The sequence below is a fragment of the Pan paniscus genome, chromosome X (genome assembly GCF_029289425.2).
Source record: "Pan paniscus chromosome X, NHGRI_mPanPan1-v2.0_pri, whole genome shotgun sequence".
Lineage (NCBI taxonomy): Eukaryota > Metazoa > Chordata > Mammalia > Primates > Hominidae > Pan > Pan paniscus.
In genome coordinates, this window is record NC_073272.2 from 77464224 (window position 1) to 77479919 (window position 15696).

General features: G+C 40.8%; 1 protein-coding gene across 1 annotated transcript in view; it reads right to left on the bottom strand.

Annotated features, from left to right (window-relative positions):
• Positions 1-13608, bottom strand: part of MAGT1 (magnesium transporter 1) — a 69089-nt gene extending 55481 nt beyond the window's left edge. Inside the window, exon 1 of the mRNA XM_003824405.4 lies at positions 13348-13608. Coding sequence (XP_003824453.1) covers positions 13348-13545 — 198 coding nt within the window. The 5' untranslated portion in view covers positions 13546-13608. The remainder of the gene's footprint in view (positions 1-13347) is intronic.
• Positions 13609-15696: the final 2088 nt, after the last annotated feature.

Here is a 15696-nt window from a genome sequence, read left to right on the forward strand (position 1 = left end):
GGCTGCTTCAACATACGCAAATCAATAAATGTAATCCAGCATATAAACAGAACCAAAGACAAAAACCACATGATTATCTCAATAGATGCAGAAAAGGCCTTTGACAAAATTCAACAGCACTTCATGCTAAAAACTCTCAATACATTAGGTGTAGATGGGACGTATCTAAAAATAATAAGAGCTATTTATGACAAACCCACAGCCAATATCATATTGAATGTACAAAAACTGGAAGCATTCCCTTTGAAAACTGGCACAAGACAGGGATGCCCTCACTCACCACTCCTATTCAACATAGAGTTGGAAGTTCTGGCCAGGGCAATCAGGCAGGAGAAAGAAAGAAAGGGTATTCAATTAGGAAAAGAGGAAGTCAAATTGTGCCTGTTTGCAGATGACATGATTGTATATCTAATTTTGCCATATTTTCAAGTTAAATTTGACAGTTACCAGCAAATACAAATATGATTTAACTATTTTATTCAGGGTGACTACATATTCTGTATGGGGCTGAGAAAAACAAGTGTGAAGCAGTAACAGGTATTTACACAGTTTTACATCCTCCTATCTCTATTCAACCATATAGATATATAATCATGCCAACAAAAGAAATATAAGTGCTTTGAATTAGTTATCAATATGTGGAGTTTTCCTACACAAAAATTCTTGAATAAACGTTTTCAAGCAGGTCTACATAAAAAATTTATGGCCAGGCATGGTGGTTCAAGCCTGTAATCCCTGCACTTTGGGAGGCTGAGGAGTGAGGACTGCTTGAGCCCTGGAGTTCGAGACCAGCCTGGTCAACATAGTGAGACCCAGTTACTACAAAATATTATAAAATTGGTCGGATGTGGTGGCATGTGCCTGTAGTCCCAGATACTCAGGAGGCTGAGGCAGGAGGATCACTTGAGCCCAGGAGTTAGAGGCTGCAGTGAGCTACGATCACACGTCACTGAACTCTAGCGGGGACAACAGAGCAATACCCTGTCTCTAATAAATGTATATTTATATATATAATTTATATATATTTATATATATAAATTATATATTTGTTATTTATATATTTTATATTATATTAATATAATAATATAATATAATTATAATATGTATTATATTAATATAATAATATAATTATATTATAATATATATTATTATTAATCCAGGCTATCATTGTTAGACATTTGGGTTGGTTCCAAGTCTTTGCTATTGTGAATAGTGCCGCAATAAACATACGTGTGCATGTGTCTTTATAGCAGCATGATTTACATTCCTTTGGGTGTATATCCAGTAATGGGATGGCTGGGTCATCCCATCTGCCGGCAGATCACGAGGTCAGGAGATCGAGACCATGTATAATAATTATTGTAATATATATTATAATATATGTTATTCCTCTTCCTGTTTATTAACAGACTAGAAAGACCAGACTTCTGGCTATTCTTTCTCGAAATAATTTATCAAGTAGAAGAAACTAGTTCAAAGGAATTATCTTTTTTCAGGCTCTTATAAAACAAAATCACTTCAAAAGGCTGCTTAATGCAGAGGCAATTAGATTACTTCCTGAATTCATTTTCTTTCTTTTTTTTGGTGACAGGGTCTCACTCTGTTGCCTAGGCTGGAGTGCAGTGGTGTGAACTTGGCTAACTGCAGCCTCAACCTCCCAGGCTCTAGTGATTCTCCCACCTCGGCTTCCTGGATAGCTGGGACTACAGGTGTGCACCACCGTGCCCCACTAATTTTTGTAGAGATGGGGTTTTGCCATGTTGCCCAGGCTGGTCTCAAACTCCTGAGCTCAAATGATCCTTGCCCTCCCAAAGTGCTGGGATTACAGGCATGAACCACCTTGCCCCGACTGGGTTCATTTTCTTTAAAATGAATTGAAAACAGATCACAACAAATGAACTAGTTTTAAACTTTTACAGGCCGGGAGTGGTGGCTCATACCTGTCATCTCAGCGCTTTGGGAGGTCAAGTCGGATGGATCACTTGATGTCAGGAGTTTGAGAACAGCCTGGCCAACATCGTGAAACCCCGTCTCTACTAAAAATACAAAAATTAGTTGGGTGTGGTGGCACACGCCTGTAGTCCCAGCTACTCAGGAGGCTGAGGCACGAGAATCACTTGAACCTGGGAGGTGGAGGTTGCAGTGAGCTGAGACTGCACCACTGCACTCCAGCCTGGGTGACTGAGTGAGACTCTGTCTAAAAAACAAACAAACAAACAAAAACTTTTACAATAAAATTACATGAACATAGCCTGGAACATTATAATTAGATGCTATAATCCTTATTCACAATGACGTAATATTTTAAGATATTCTAAAGCAAGCCTCTCTTGGATTTATGGAGAAAATAATAGCTACTATTTGGAATGTCTAGCGGGTGTCAGGCAGTTACTTCTTGCTTTATAGAATATATAATTAAGTTCAATCCTCAAAACGACACTATAAGGTAAGTACTCTTTTTACATTTGCTTATCTGTTGAGAAAACAGGATTGGAGAGGTTAAACAACTTGCCCAAAATGCCACAGTTAGTAAGATACTGAGGTAGAAACTCAAACAGGCCATGATCATTCTAAACCAGGGTTTCTCAAAAGCAACACTACTGACGTCTTAGGCCAGATCATTGTTGTGAGGAGTGATGCTGTCAGTGCACTGTAGGATGTTGAATAGCAACCCTGGCTTCTACTCACTACATGCCAGTAGCACCCTCCTCTCCCAGCTGCAACAACCAAAAATATCTCCACACACTGCCAAATATCTCCTGGGGAGCAAAATCACCCCCAATCCCACAATATTGTTCTTAAAAAAAAAAAAGGCCGGGCGCAGTGGCTCAGGCCTGTAATCCCAGCACTCTGGGAGGCCGAGGCGGGCGGATCACGAGACGAGGAGATCGAGACCATGGTGAAACCCCGTCTCTACTAAAATTAGCCGGGCGCGGTGGCGGGTGCCTGTAGTCCCAGCTACTCGGGAGGCTGAGGCAGGAGAATGGCGTGAACCCGGGAGTCGGAGCTTGCAGAGAGCCGAGATCATGCCACTGCACTCCAGCCTGGGTGACACAGCGAGACTCCATCTCAAAAAAAAAAAAAAAAAGAGAGACAGGGTGTCACTTTGTCACCCAGACTGGAGTGCAGTGGTGTGATCATAGCTCACTGCAGCCTCAAAATCCTGGGCTTAAGTGATCCTCCCATCTCAGCCTCCCAAATAACTGGGACTACAAGTATGCGCCACCATGCCTAGCTAATTTTTAAAAGTTGTTGGGCACAGTGGCTCATGCCTGTAATCCCAGCACTTTGGGATGCCGAGGTGGGTGGATCATGAGGTCAGGAGTTCAAGACCAGCCTGACCAACATGGTGAAACCCTGTCTCTACTAACAACACAAAAATTAGCTAGGCGTGGTGGCGCGCGCCTGTAATCCCAGCTTCTTGGGAGGCTGAGGCAGGATAATGGCGTGAACCCGGGAGTCAGAGCTTGCAGTGAGCTGAGATCACGCCACTGCACTCCAGCCTGGGCGACAGAGCGAGACTCTGTCTCAAAAAAAAAAAAAAAGAGAGACAGGGTGTCACTTTGTCACCCAGACTGGAGTGCAGTGACGTGATCATAGCTCACTGCAGCCTCAAAATCCTGGGCTTAAGTGATCCTCCCATCTCAGTCTCCCAAATAACTGGGACTACAAGTATGCGCCACCATGCCTAGCTAATTTTTAAAAACTCTTGTTGGGCGCAGTAGCTCATGCCTGTAATCCCAGCACTTTGGGATGCCAAGGTGGGCGGATCATGAGGTCAGGAGTTCAAGACCAGCCTGACCAACATGGTGAAACCCTGTCTCTACTAACATTACAAAAATTAGCTAGGTGTGGTGGCGCGTGCCTGTAATCCCAGCTTCTTGGGAGGCTGAGGCAGGAGAATCGCTTGAACCCGGGAGGCAGAGGTTGCAGTGAGCCGAGATTGAGCCCCTGCACTGAAACTTGGGTGACAGAGCGAGACTCCATCTCTAAAATAAAATAAAAAAATCTCTTTTAGAGATAGGGTTTTGCTATGTTGCTCAGGCTGGTCTCGAACTCCTGGCCCCAATAGACACTCCTCCCTCATCCTCCTGAGTGGCTGGGATTACAGGCTCAAACCACTATGCCTAGCTCAAGAACAACTGTTTTGAACTGAAAAGAATGTACAATTTTACAATCTTATTTTTATGTATTCAAAAATCTTTAAAAATCATTACTGATCAGAATACAACATAAAAGAAAGATTTAGTGATAAAGTAACCCAAAACTTCCTAGAGCAAGGCTTTATCATAATGGATAATAAACTTTTTAAACCTGTGTTTCTCAAAGTGTGGTTGGTATAAAGGAGCTTGTTAAAAATGCAGACTTTGGCCAGGCACAGTGGCTCATGCCTGTAACCCCAGCACTTTGGGAGGCCGCTTGAGCCCAGGAGTTCAAGACCAGCCTGGGCAACATAGTGAGACTCTGTCTGTATTTTATAAAATTAAAAAAAAATGCAGACTTCTGGCCAGGCATAGTGGTATGGGCCTGTAGTTGCGGCTACTCAGGAGGCTGAGGTAGAAGGATCATTTGAGCCTAGAAATTTGAGGCTGTAGTGCACTATGATTGCACCTGGTGATAGCCACTACACTTCAGCCTGAGAAACATAGTTAGATTCCATCTCTAAAAAAAACCAAAAATCAAAATCCATATTTCTAGATTTCATCCCCCAGTACATTTGATTCAGTAAGTCCAGGGCAGATTCCAAGAATATTGAATTTTAACATGTTACACATGTGATTCTTTATATACACTGAAGTTTGAGAATCACAGCTCTACATTCTGATTCTTATGGGTTAGGACTACATGTTATATAAATTTCTATGGATAGCAAAGGGAAATTAAATAAACATTAAGTGAACCAAATGATGAATAACAGGAAAAAGCATACCATTTCTAATAATAAACCACCCCGTGATCCTCCTGGAACGGTTGAAGAATGTGATATTCTACTTAACTCAAATATAATGCCTTAATACTTCCTAGACACTTCCTTCACTGGTCCTCTTTTTTGTCTTCTTTAGTTAATAGATTTATAAGGGAATTTCTTGTTTTCTCTCTCTCTCTTTTGTTTCAATTTAGAGACAGGGTCTCATTCTGTTACCCAGGTTAGAGTTCAGTGGCATGATTGTTAGCTCACTGCAGCCTCGAACTCCTGGGCTCAAATGATCCTCCTGCCTCAGCCTCCTGAATAGCTAGGACCACAGGTGCATGCTACCATGCTTGGTTATTTTCTTTTATTTGTTTGCAGAGATGGGGTCTTGCTATGTTGCGCAGGCTGGTCTTAAACTCCTAGGCTCAAGCAATCCTTCCACTTTGGCCTTCCCAAAGTGTTGTGATTACAAGTGGGAGCCACTATGTGTGGCCAGGAATTTCTTCAAATTTGAATTGAAAGCTTTCTTGATCAGCGTAAATCTCTATTCCTAAAGAAGCTTTTTCCTAAGGGTGCCTCTGGTTCTTTGTCAAGAGCCCATTATTTGGGTATGGAAAGGCATGGTTGAGAAATAAAAATTTTGTTCCTCTATTGCCACTACACTAAATCCCACTATTCATTTTCCAGATTCTTCTTTATCTTCCAAAGTCACAACCTTCAAATGGAAAAGTTAAAAATTTCACCTGTGCACTTCAGATCATTCTAATAATACTTGAAAATTATTAGGAAGAAACATATCTTCCAAAGACTATAACATGTAAAGATAAGAGGTTTATCAAGTGAACTGCTCAGCAACTCCAAAAAAGCAATTAATTCGCAAACAACTCCTAATGCAAATACTTTTCCCACTAATAGTTTTTTTGAGACAGAGTCTCGCTCTGCCACCCAGGCTGGAGTGCAGTGGCACGATCTTGGCTCACCGCAACTTCTGCTTCCCGGGTTCAAGTGATTCTCGTGCCTCAGCCTCCTGGGTAGCTGGGACTACTACAGGTGCGCACCACCACGCCCAGCTAATTTTGTACTTTTAGTAGAGACAGGGTTTCACCGTGTTGGCCAGGCTGGTCTCAAACTCTTGACCTCAGGTGATCCATCCAACTCGGCCTCCCAAAGTGCTGTGATTACAAGCATGAACGACTGTGCCCGGCCTCCACTAATAGTTGTTAAACATTCAAGAAAATATACTGATCTAAAGCTTTCAATTTGTATCGGATATATTTTTTATAAAACAAATTACAGGCTTACTATGAAAAAACACATTGAATTTACAAGATATTCACAATCAATTTATTTCCCTCCTTCTCCTTGGCGTACATTAGTCTATTTTCTACCATTCAAATAAAACAAAAATAGCAATAATACTCCCAATTGAAATACTTACCAACAAAGTAAAGTAAGTTTAAAGTCTTTCTCTTCTCTTGAAACATTTTAACTAGTATGTCCAAAAAAAATCACCTCACTACTAGAAGGCAATGTCTCTAATCCTATTTGTAATAATCAAGTGTTATAGAAATCTATGACTATAAGAGATTAAGAGGACCAAGAAAGGGCAGTGAGACATCAGTTTAATTTCATCTTACCTGCTTGCATAATATTTAACTTGATTAGCTCTACCAAAGTAGCTTAAGCTTTAATAACCAGAAATTGTCCTATTGTCACTATCACTCATCAAAAATGGAATATAGGATCTATTAATTACGATTTAAAGCTAAAATCTGATCCTGCCATTCAAATTTCTTTTGAATTTCAGAAGCAAGAAAGCTAAGTATTACCAGTCTGAATTCCTCTAAAATGCAACTTTCCCCAAAAGCATATTTCTTAAAAAAAATTCTGTGGGTACACAGTAGGTGTATATATTTATGGGGTACATGAGATACTTTGATATAGGCATGCATTGCGTAATAATCACATCATGGTGAATGAGGTGTCCATGCCCTCAAGAATTTATCCTTTGTGTTACAAACCATCCAATTATACTTTTAATTATTTTAAAATATACAACTACATTATATTATTATTATTATTATTATTTTGGGACAGGGTCTGGCTCTGTCACCCAGGCTGGAGTGCAATGGTACATCTTGGCTCACTGCAGCCTGTACCTCCCAGGCTCAGGTGATCCTCCCATCTCAGCCTCCCTAGTAGCTGGGACTACAGGCACACACCACCATGTTCTGTTATTTTTTTTTTTTTCTTTTGCTAGGAACACGGTTTTGCCATGTTGCCCAGGCAGATCTCAAACTCCTAGGCTCAAGCAATCTGCCCACTTTGGCCTCCCAAAGTGCTGGGCTTACAGGTGTGAGCCACCACGCCTGGCTTCATTCTTTTTTAAATTTAAATTTAAATTTTTGTGGGTACATAGTAGGTGTGTGTGTGTATGTATGTGTACATATATATATGTACATATATATATATATTTTTTGACATGGAATGACTCTGTCGCCCAGGCTGGCTGGAGTGCAGTGGGGCGATCTCGGCTCACTGCAAGCTCTGCCTCCCGGGTTCACGCTATTCTCCTGCCTTAGCCTCCTGAGTAGCTGGGACTACAGGCGCCCGCCACCACGCCCGGCTAATTTTTTGTATTTTTAGTAGAGACGGGGTTTCACCGTGTTAGCCAGGATGGTCTCGATCTCCTGAACTCGTGATCCGCCTGCCTCGGCCTCCCAAAGTGCCAGGATTATAGGTGTGAGCCACTGTGCCCGGCCTTAGGTGTATATATTTATGAAGTACATGAGATGTTTTGATACAGGCATGCAATGTGTACTCATCACATCATGTAAAACGAGATATCCATCTCCTCAAGCATTTATCCTTTGTGTTACAAACAATCCTATTATACTCTTAATTTTTTAAATCTACAATTAAATTATTATTGACTATAGTCACTCCGTTGTGCTATCAAACAGTAGGTCTTATTCATTCTGTTTTTTGTTTTTTGTTTGTACTCATAAAGAATCCCCACCTCCCACCACCACCCCCAGCTTCTGGTAGCTATCATTCTACTATCTCCATGAGTTCAAGTGTTTTGATTTTTAGCTCCCACACATAAGTGAGGATATGCAATGTTTGTCTTTCTGTGCTCGGCTTATTTCACTTAACATAACGACTTCCAGTTCCATCCATGTTGTTGCAAATGATAGGATCTCATTCTTTTTTATGGCTGAATAGTACTCCCAAAACTTATTCGTGTCTTTGTTCTAACCATCAGGGTTTATTCATAAAAATTCTTCATATTTTCACCTTTCCTAATCATCTACCAGTCTTCAGATGTTAGTATGAAGTAGAACAAAACAAATTCTTAGTTAAGGTATACATTTCCAACTCCCTCCTTAAATTAAGAGATCTGGAACAGATCTGGAAATATAATGGGCAGATAATTACTGAAGAAGACAGTGAACAGAGAAGCGAGCATTTTTAATCCTTAAATGCCATCTGCTCCATTATCAGTTCACGTACTTCCTGGATAGAGCTAAAATCTATCCTTGTCCCCTTTCCTTAGTTTTTAATTTTTTGGTGGTGTCTCCATTTAATTGTTCTGCAACTGCTACTAGCCTATTTCTCTGTAATCAGATATTTTCTAGAGAACTGCAGGGTTTTTTGCACATGTGATACTTTCATGAGTCATTTCTCAAAGCAAAGTTTTTCCAATGATAGCCTGCCTTGTTAAACATCCCAAAATGATCAACTGCAAAACATTTACCACCCAGAGGAATATAATCTCACTTTATTTTCTAACATTTACTTAACATCTTCTATATGCCAGGTACTGCATTAGGTACTTCACATCCCTCATCTCATTTAATTTTCACAATAGCCAAAGAAATCAGCATTTTTTCCATTCTACTGATGAGGAAAATGAGACTCAGAGTAACTTGTTAAACATCATTGGGGGTGGATTAAAGCATATCCTCTTTAAAACTACAGACTTTTTTGGAAAACTGGGGAGGGAGATCTATCTGCCATCCTAGCATTATGATGACCATTTTTATTATGCTTCAGTATGCATTGCGTGTTCATCACTTTCCACATTTCATATTATTTATTTATTATTATAGATTCCCAGAAGTAAAGAAATATGAATAATTTTATCAAAGACCATGCTTTTTCATTTTTATCATGCTGCCTCTCTAAGATAACACCAGATGCGAGGATGAACAACTTCCCTTCCACAACAGGGGGAAAGGATTCACCATAAAATAAAACCAGTCGCTGCAAAAACAAGCCTTTGTTGCCTAGCACAAAACATAGGCTTTGGAACTAGACAGACCAGTGTGGGATCCCAGCTCAGTTTCTTAGAGCTGTGCTTCTATGAGCAAGCCCCCAACCACCCTCTTGCTTACTGTCAGTTCCCTCATCTATCTATCTATCTATCTATCTATCTATCTATCTATCTATCTATCTATCTATATGGGGTGGGTAGAGATGAGTCTGGCTATATTGTTCAGGCTGGTCTCAAACTCTTGGCCTCAAGGGATCCTCCCATCACCTCAAGGGATCCTCCCACCTCAGCCTCCCAAAGTTCTGGGATTATAGGCATGAGCCACCATGCCTGGCCAGTCCCCTCATCTTTAAAGTCCCCTTATCTTTCGAAGGGGGTTAATACTTACTCTGCAATGTTAATGTGTGTATTATAGATAATGAGTGTAAACTATAGTGCCTGGCATGTAGAATGCATTCGATAAATATCAGAGAATAAATGGCTGGGCTCAGTGGCTCACGCCTGTAATTCTGTCACTTTAGGAGGCCAAAGCAGGAGGATTGCTGGAGGCCAGGAGTTTGAAACCAGCCTGGTCAACATAGTGAGACCCGGTCTCCACAAAACATTTTTAAAAATTTAAAAAGAAGAATAAGTCCACGTTCCAATGAAAACATTGTTAAAGGTATAAATAATAAGCAGGGTAGCATTCCATTTAGCAATAGACAACTATGAGGAACTTGAGTGATTTTTAATCATATTCATTTAGGGGAGGTATCTTTTAAAAAGAATATATATATATGCACACTTTTTTTTTTTGAGACAGAGTCTCGCTCTCTTGTTCAAGCGATTCTCATGCCTCAGACTCCTGAGTAGCTGGGACTACAGGCATGTGCCACCCTGGCTGGCTAATTTTTTTTGTATTTTTAGTAGAGACGGGGTTTCCCCAAGTTGGCCAGCCTGGTCTTGAACTCCTGACCTCAAGTGATCCACCCGCCTCAGCCTCCCAAAGTGCTGGGATTACAGGCGTGAGCCACTGCACCCAGCAAAAAATAGATTTTAAGATCAGACATTACCCTATTATTTAAAGTCAAATTTATTATAGTAGATAGACCTGGAATTTTTTAAAATAATGTTTTCAAAAATTGACAAAAAAATGTTCTGCAACAGAACACCCATATTTTGAAACTGTGTCTAAGGAGTATCATAGTAGTCTTTTTAAAGACAGCCTAAACCATTCTCAGAGAGGGAAGGAGGAAAAACTAAATCATCTTTAGCAGCCTATATAAATTCCATGCTTACTGATGAGAAAATCCAATTTTATGTTGTGAAATCTAAGAAAACCTACAACTGAAAGAACAGATTCCCGGCTGAACACAGTGGCTCATGCCTGTAATCCCAGCACTTTGGGAGGCCAAGGTGGGTAGATCACTTGAGTCCAGGAGTTCAAGGCCAGCCTGGACAACACGGCAAAACCCCATTTCTACAAAAAATATAAAAATTAACTAGGCGTGGTGGCACATGCCTGTAGTCCCAGCTGGGAAGTCTTAGGTGGGAGGATCACCTGAGCCCAGTGAGGTCATAAGGCTGTACTGAGCTATGATTATGCCACTACACTCCAGCCTTGGCAACAGAGTAAGACCCTGTCTGAAAAAAAATTTTTTTAAATATATATATATTTATAAAAAGAAAGAACAGATTCCTGATTTTATATAAGTACACAGTTAATCTGATGTTTGTTGAGGAAAACAACATTTTGACAGAAAATGCTGGATGTGAGGTAAAGAAAAATTAATTAAGAAGTTTCTGCATTCAAGATGCTTACAGTGTTAGGGCAAAGACTGGCATATAAACAAGGACAATACAGGTCAGGCACGGAGGCTCGCTCCTGTAATCTCAGCACTTTGGGAGGCCAAGGTGGGAGGATCACTTGACCCCAGGAAATAGAGGCTGCAGTGAGTCATGATAGTGCCATTGCACAGCATGCAGCCTGTGTAAGAGGCCCTGTCTCCAAATAAATACATACATACCTACAATGACTATATGCTGTGCTGAATTCATCTCAGTTCACCTGGAGGCACCAAGAAAACTTTAGCCGAGGAAGAAAGAAGATACTGTTTGAGCTAAGACTTGAAGAGTAGGAATCTTCAGGTGAATGAAAGGGTGGGGTAAAAGGAAGATATTCTCGCATAAGTCTTGTACATGCATGAAAAGGGTGAATGTACTTCCAAGAGAGTACAGAAAGATCAAGGAAGGCATGTAATTTATTGCCTTAACATAAAATTCACCATATTGACCATTTTAAAGTATACAATTCAGTGCTGATTCCTTTAAAAAAAAAAAACAAAACCTATTTTCAGCTAGGCTGTTGTGCTTCCAGTTCAGTGAGAGAGTCAATGAATAAATATAATTTCACTGGTAGAAATGCTAAGTTTTAAAAAGCCTTCACTTTTTAATTAAAAAGAATAAGTGGACTAGGCACAGTGGCTCACACCTGTAATCCCAACACTTTGGGAGGCCAAGGCGGAAGCAACACTTGAGCCCAGGAGTTTGAGACTAGCCTGTCAACACAGAGAGACTCCGTCTCTACAAAAAGATAAAAAAGTAGCCAGGGATATTGTGGCACATGCCGGTAGTCCCAGATATTCGGGAGGTGGAGGTGGAGGTGAGAGGATCACTAGAGCCCAGGAAGTCGAGGCTGCAGTGAGCCATGATCCCACCACTGAACTCCAGCCTGGGCAACAGAGCGAGACCCGGTTTCAAAAAAAAAAAAAAAAAAAAAAAAAAAAAAGTGGTCATTGTGGAAATTCAGGTAACACCAGCAATACCAGCATGTAAAGTAAAACGTGAAAACGTTCCCCTCATCGATAATCCCAACTGCCTAGAGATAGCCACTTTTAAGGTATTGTCATGTATCCTTACAGAGATTTCTCTATACATACACATATACTTATATATAGGGGATGCTGTTGTTTTTAACATAAAAAATTTCTAAGACATAAAATTATGCACTGCTCTGCATCTTGTTTTCCACATAACCATAGCTTAGGATCCTCCCAAAGAAGGACATCAATTTCTAGTTTCAGTGTCTGAGCCTGCTCACTTCACGATACTTTTGACAATTGTATATTTTTATTGTACTCTTTGCCAATCTAATAAGCAACTCATTAAGTTTAACTTCCTAGCTTAGTTTTTCTTCTTATGGAATAGTTCAAATACTTAGAAACATAGAGAAGATAGCTTTCTTTCTTAATTCAGCTCAAGTAGACAAGTATCTGAAGTGCTTAACTGGTATTTTTAGAGTATGTGTACAGTTTTTCTCTATTAGAGGAAGCACAGAATGTACAGGAAATAGAGTTAGAATGACTGACGTAGGGTTTGAGTCCTTGTTCATTTTCTAAATTTAAGACTCTTTTTCTCATCTATAAAATTAGAGGGTATAAATAATTGCTAGTAGTCTTAAAGTCCTAAGAGTATAGGACTCCAAATCACAAACGTTTGAAAACGCATTGTTAAAATTCCTCTACCTGGATTGCTTAATGGTGAGAATACTGTATCTCCTCCACTTCCTAAAGCCTATGAGTTCCACAAGATCTTAGTTTTGTTCATTTATGTATATCAAGTGCCTAGAACATTGCCTAGCATGCTTACATTTGTGGAATGATTGAAAATGGTTAGGAGCTTTCAATCTGGTAAATTGCCTTGAAACAATTATTTGGACAAAGTAATAAATCTGGCATAATTTCACTCTTTGGTCTAACTCTCACACTCCTGAAATGAAAATGCTAGAAAATAGAGAACTCTTACACATCATTCAGGGAGTTACATCGGCCAACAGTAGAGAGTCTCAGATATCCTACTCCTGGGATCTAAAGTCGAACTCCCCACCCCCAACACCTGACGGGGCCCACACTCAAAAGTGTCAAAACTCATAGCTATGCACATTCACAAGACTGTAGAAGTCGGGCTGTCACCTACGCTACTCCACTCTCAGATTCTACATCCCCAGAAGACAAAGAGTTACAGTTCCTTCTCTCACGAATTCCACAACTCCGAAAACCGCGTAACTGAAGCCACCAAAGGCATAGAAGCGGCAGGGAAAGGGGGCTGGGAAGAGGCGAACAGACCCTCTCAAGCCCCAGTCACTGGGGAAAGCCCATGCTGCTGGAAACCGCGTTCTCACCTCCTTCTTTCTTTGGGCAGAGGCTGAGGGAACGTCGCAAACGATGAGCAGCGCCACCGCCATGGTCACAGAGACACACCAAAACCGCCAACGCGCTGCCATGTTCGCTCCTCTTCCTTCTATAAGCGAAACTTTGCTCCGGCTAGGTCTGAGGGTGGGGCGTGAGAACAGGCAAATCGGCCCCTTGCCTTTCCTCATTGGTCCAGCTCAGCCCTGCCGGGAGACCCCTCACATTACGTCACAGCGCGCTAGCGCTACACGCCCGCTAAAAGAAGGTTGATTTCTAATTGGCCCCGGTCGGCCAATAGAAAAAAGATAATCTGGAGCGTTTTCATTGGTCCGCTAAAGATAATGACCCGCCCCTTTCTCGATGCGTAAACATCTAGCGCGCTGACGCTTTCCAAGCACGCATGCGCAGTTGTGAAATATTGCGGAGTTTTCGGAGTCCAAAATGGCTTGAAGTTGCTAGAACGGAATCTTTCAAAGACTCATTTAGAAGTCCTTGAAATTCGCCGCCTTCATGTAATATTCTAGAAAAATGGGACCTAGCCGCGTGAGAGATAAGAGCTATTTAGTCCGTTATCCTGCCTCCAAAGTACTTCAAAGTGAAAAAATAAAAGTAGGAAAGCAAAAATATACCTAATACCACTGAGGGAAATTTTTAAAGGTAAATATGAACAAGAGCTTGTTGAATACCTATTGTGTCCTAGAAACTGTGCCAGGAGCGCTGAAAAAAGAGGACATCAAAGATTATTTTTTAAAGTTTTTGTTTATTTATGGCTTTTTCTGAGATGGAGTTTCGCTCTTGTAGCCCAGGCTGGCGTGCAGTGGCGCCATCTCGGCTCACTGCAACCTACGCCTCCCGGGTTCAAACGATTCTCCTGCCTCAGCCTCCCGAGTAGCTGGGATTACAGGCGCCCGCCATCACGCCTGGCTAATTTTTTGTATTTTAGTAGAGACGGGGTTTCGCCATGTTGGGCAGGCTGGTCTCGAACTCCTGACCTCAGGTGATCCGCTGGCCTCGGCCTCCCAAAGTTCTGGGATTACAGGCGTGAGCCACCAAGCCCGGCCGGCTTTTTTTGTTTGTTTGTTTTTTCAGTTAAACTCCTTGACTTAATATTTAAAGCACCAACAAGGACTTTAATTGCAGGTTATAGACAGCAAATTCCTTCTTTTTATTCATTATTTTGTTTGGGGGATGGGTACAAAAGTAAGGTTGTAAAGAAGGAAAACACCAACAAGATAAAATCAATCTGCCTACAATTTGGATTTATTTTGATGGTGTGGAAAATATTATATGACTATTATTTTAGGCGCTACTGGATAAAAAAACCAGGAAATTAATTTCAGTATGTTGGAGAGACAAGGAGATGGGATGGAAAGAAAAATAGCTAGTTCCAAAGTGAAGAGATGTGAAATAGAGATGTGAAAAAAAGTTAAATCATTTATGGAAACTTATATTAAGAAAATGCAGGCCGGGTGCGATGGCTCATGCCTGTAATCCCAGCACTTTGGGAAGTCGAGGTGGGTGGATCACCTGAGGTCACGAGTTCGAGACCAGCCTGACCAACATGGCAAAACCCCCGTCTCTACTAAAAATTTAAAAATTAGCCCGGTGTGGTGGCGCAGGCCTGTAATCCCAGCTACATGGGAGTCTGAGGCAGAAGAATCGCTTCAACCCTGGAGGCGGAGTTTGCAGTGAGCTGAAATCGTGTTATCACACTCCAGCCTGGGCAACAAGAGCGAAACTCAATCTCAAAAAAAAAAAAAAAAAAAGGAAAGAAAAGAAAAGAAAAAATGCAAAATAAAAGTACACTGAGACATACTGTATGATTCAATCTATATGATATATGACATTCTGGAAAAGGCAAACTCATTGGTACAGAGAACAGATTAGTGGCTGCCAGGGGCTAGGGGTAGGGAAAAGGGTTGATCACAAAGAGGTCAAACAAGGGTGTTTTTATGATGCTAGAACTATTCTGTCCTTAATTGTGGTGGTGGTGACACAATTGTATGCATTTGTCAAAACGCATAGAACTGTACACCAAAAAGTGAATTTTACTATGTGTATGTTTTAAAAATAAAAATTTTAAAGTTTAAAAGGGATATCTTACCTATCATATTGGCAAAAATCCAAAAGCTTGACACTACATGCTATTAGCAAGGCTGTGGGGAGTCAGGCACCCTTTATATTAATACGTTGCTGGTGGGAAGGCAAAATGTTACAACATCTATAATTTGGCAATATCTAAAAAAACTACACATATATTTATCCTTTAATCCAGCAATCCCACTTCTAGTAACCTACCTTGGAGAGATACATCCAGCAATATGAAAATATCTGTGCAC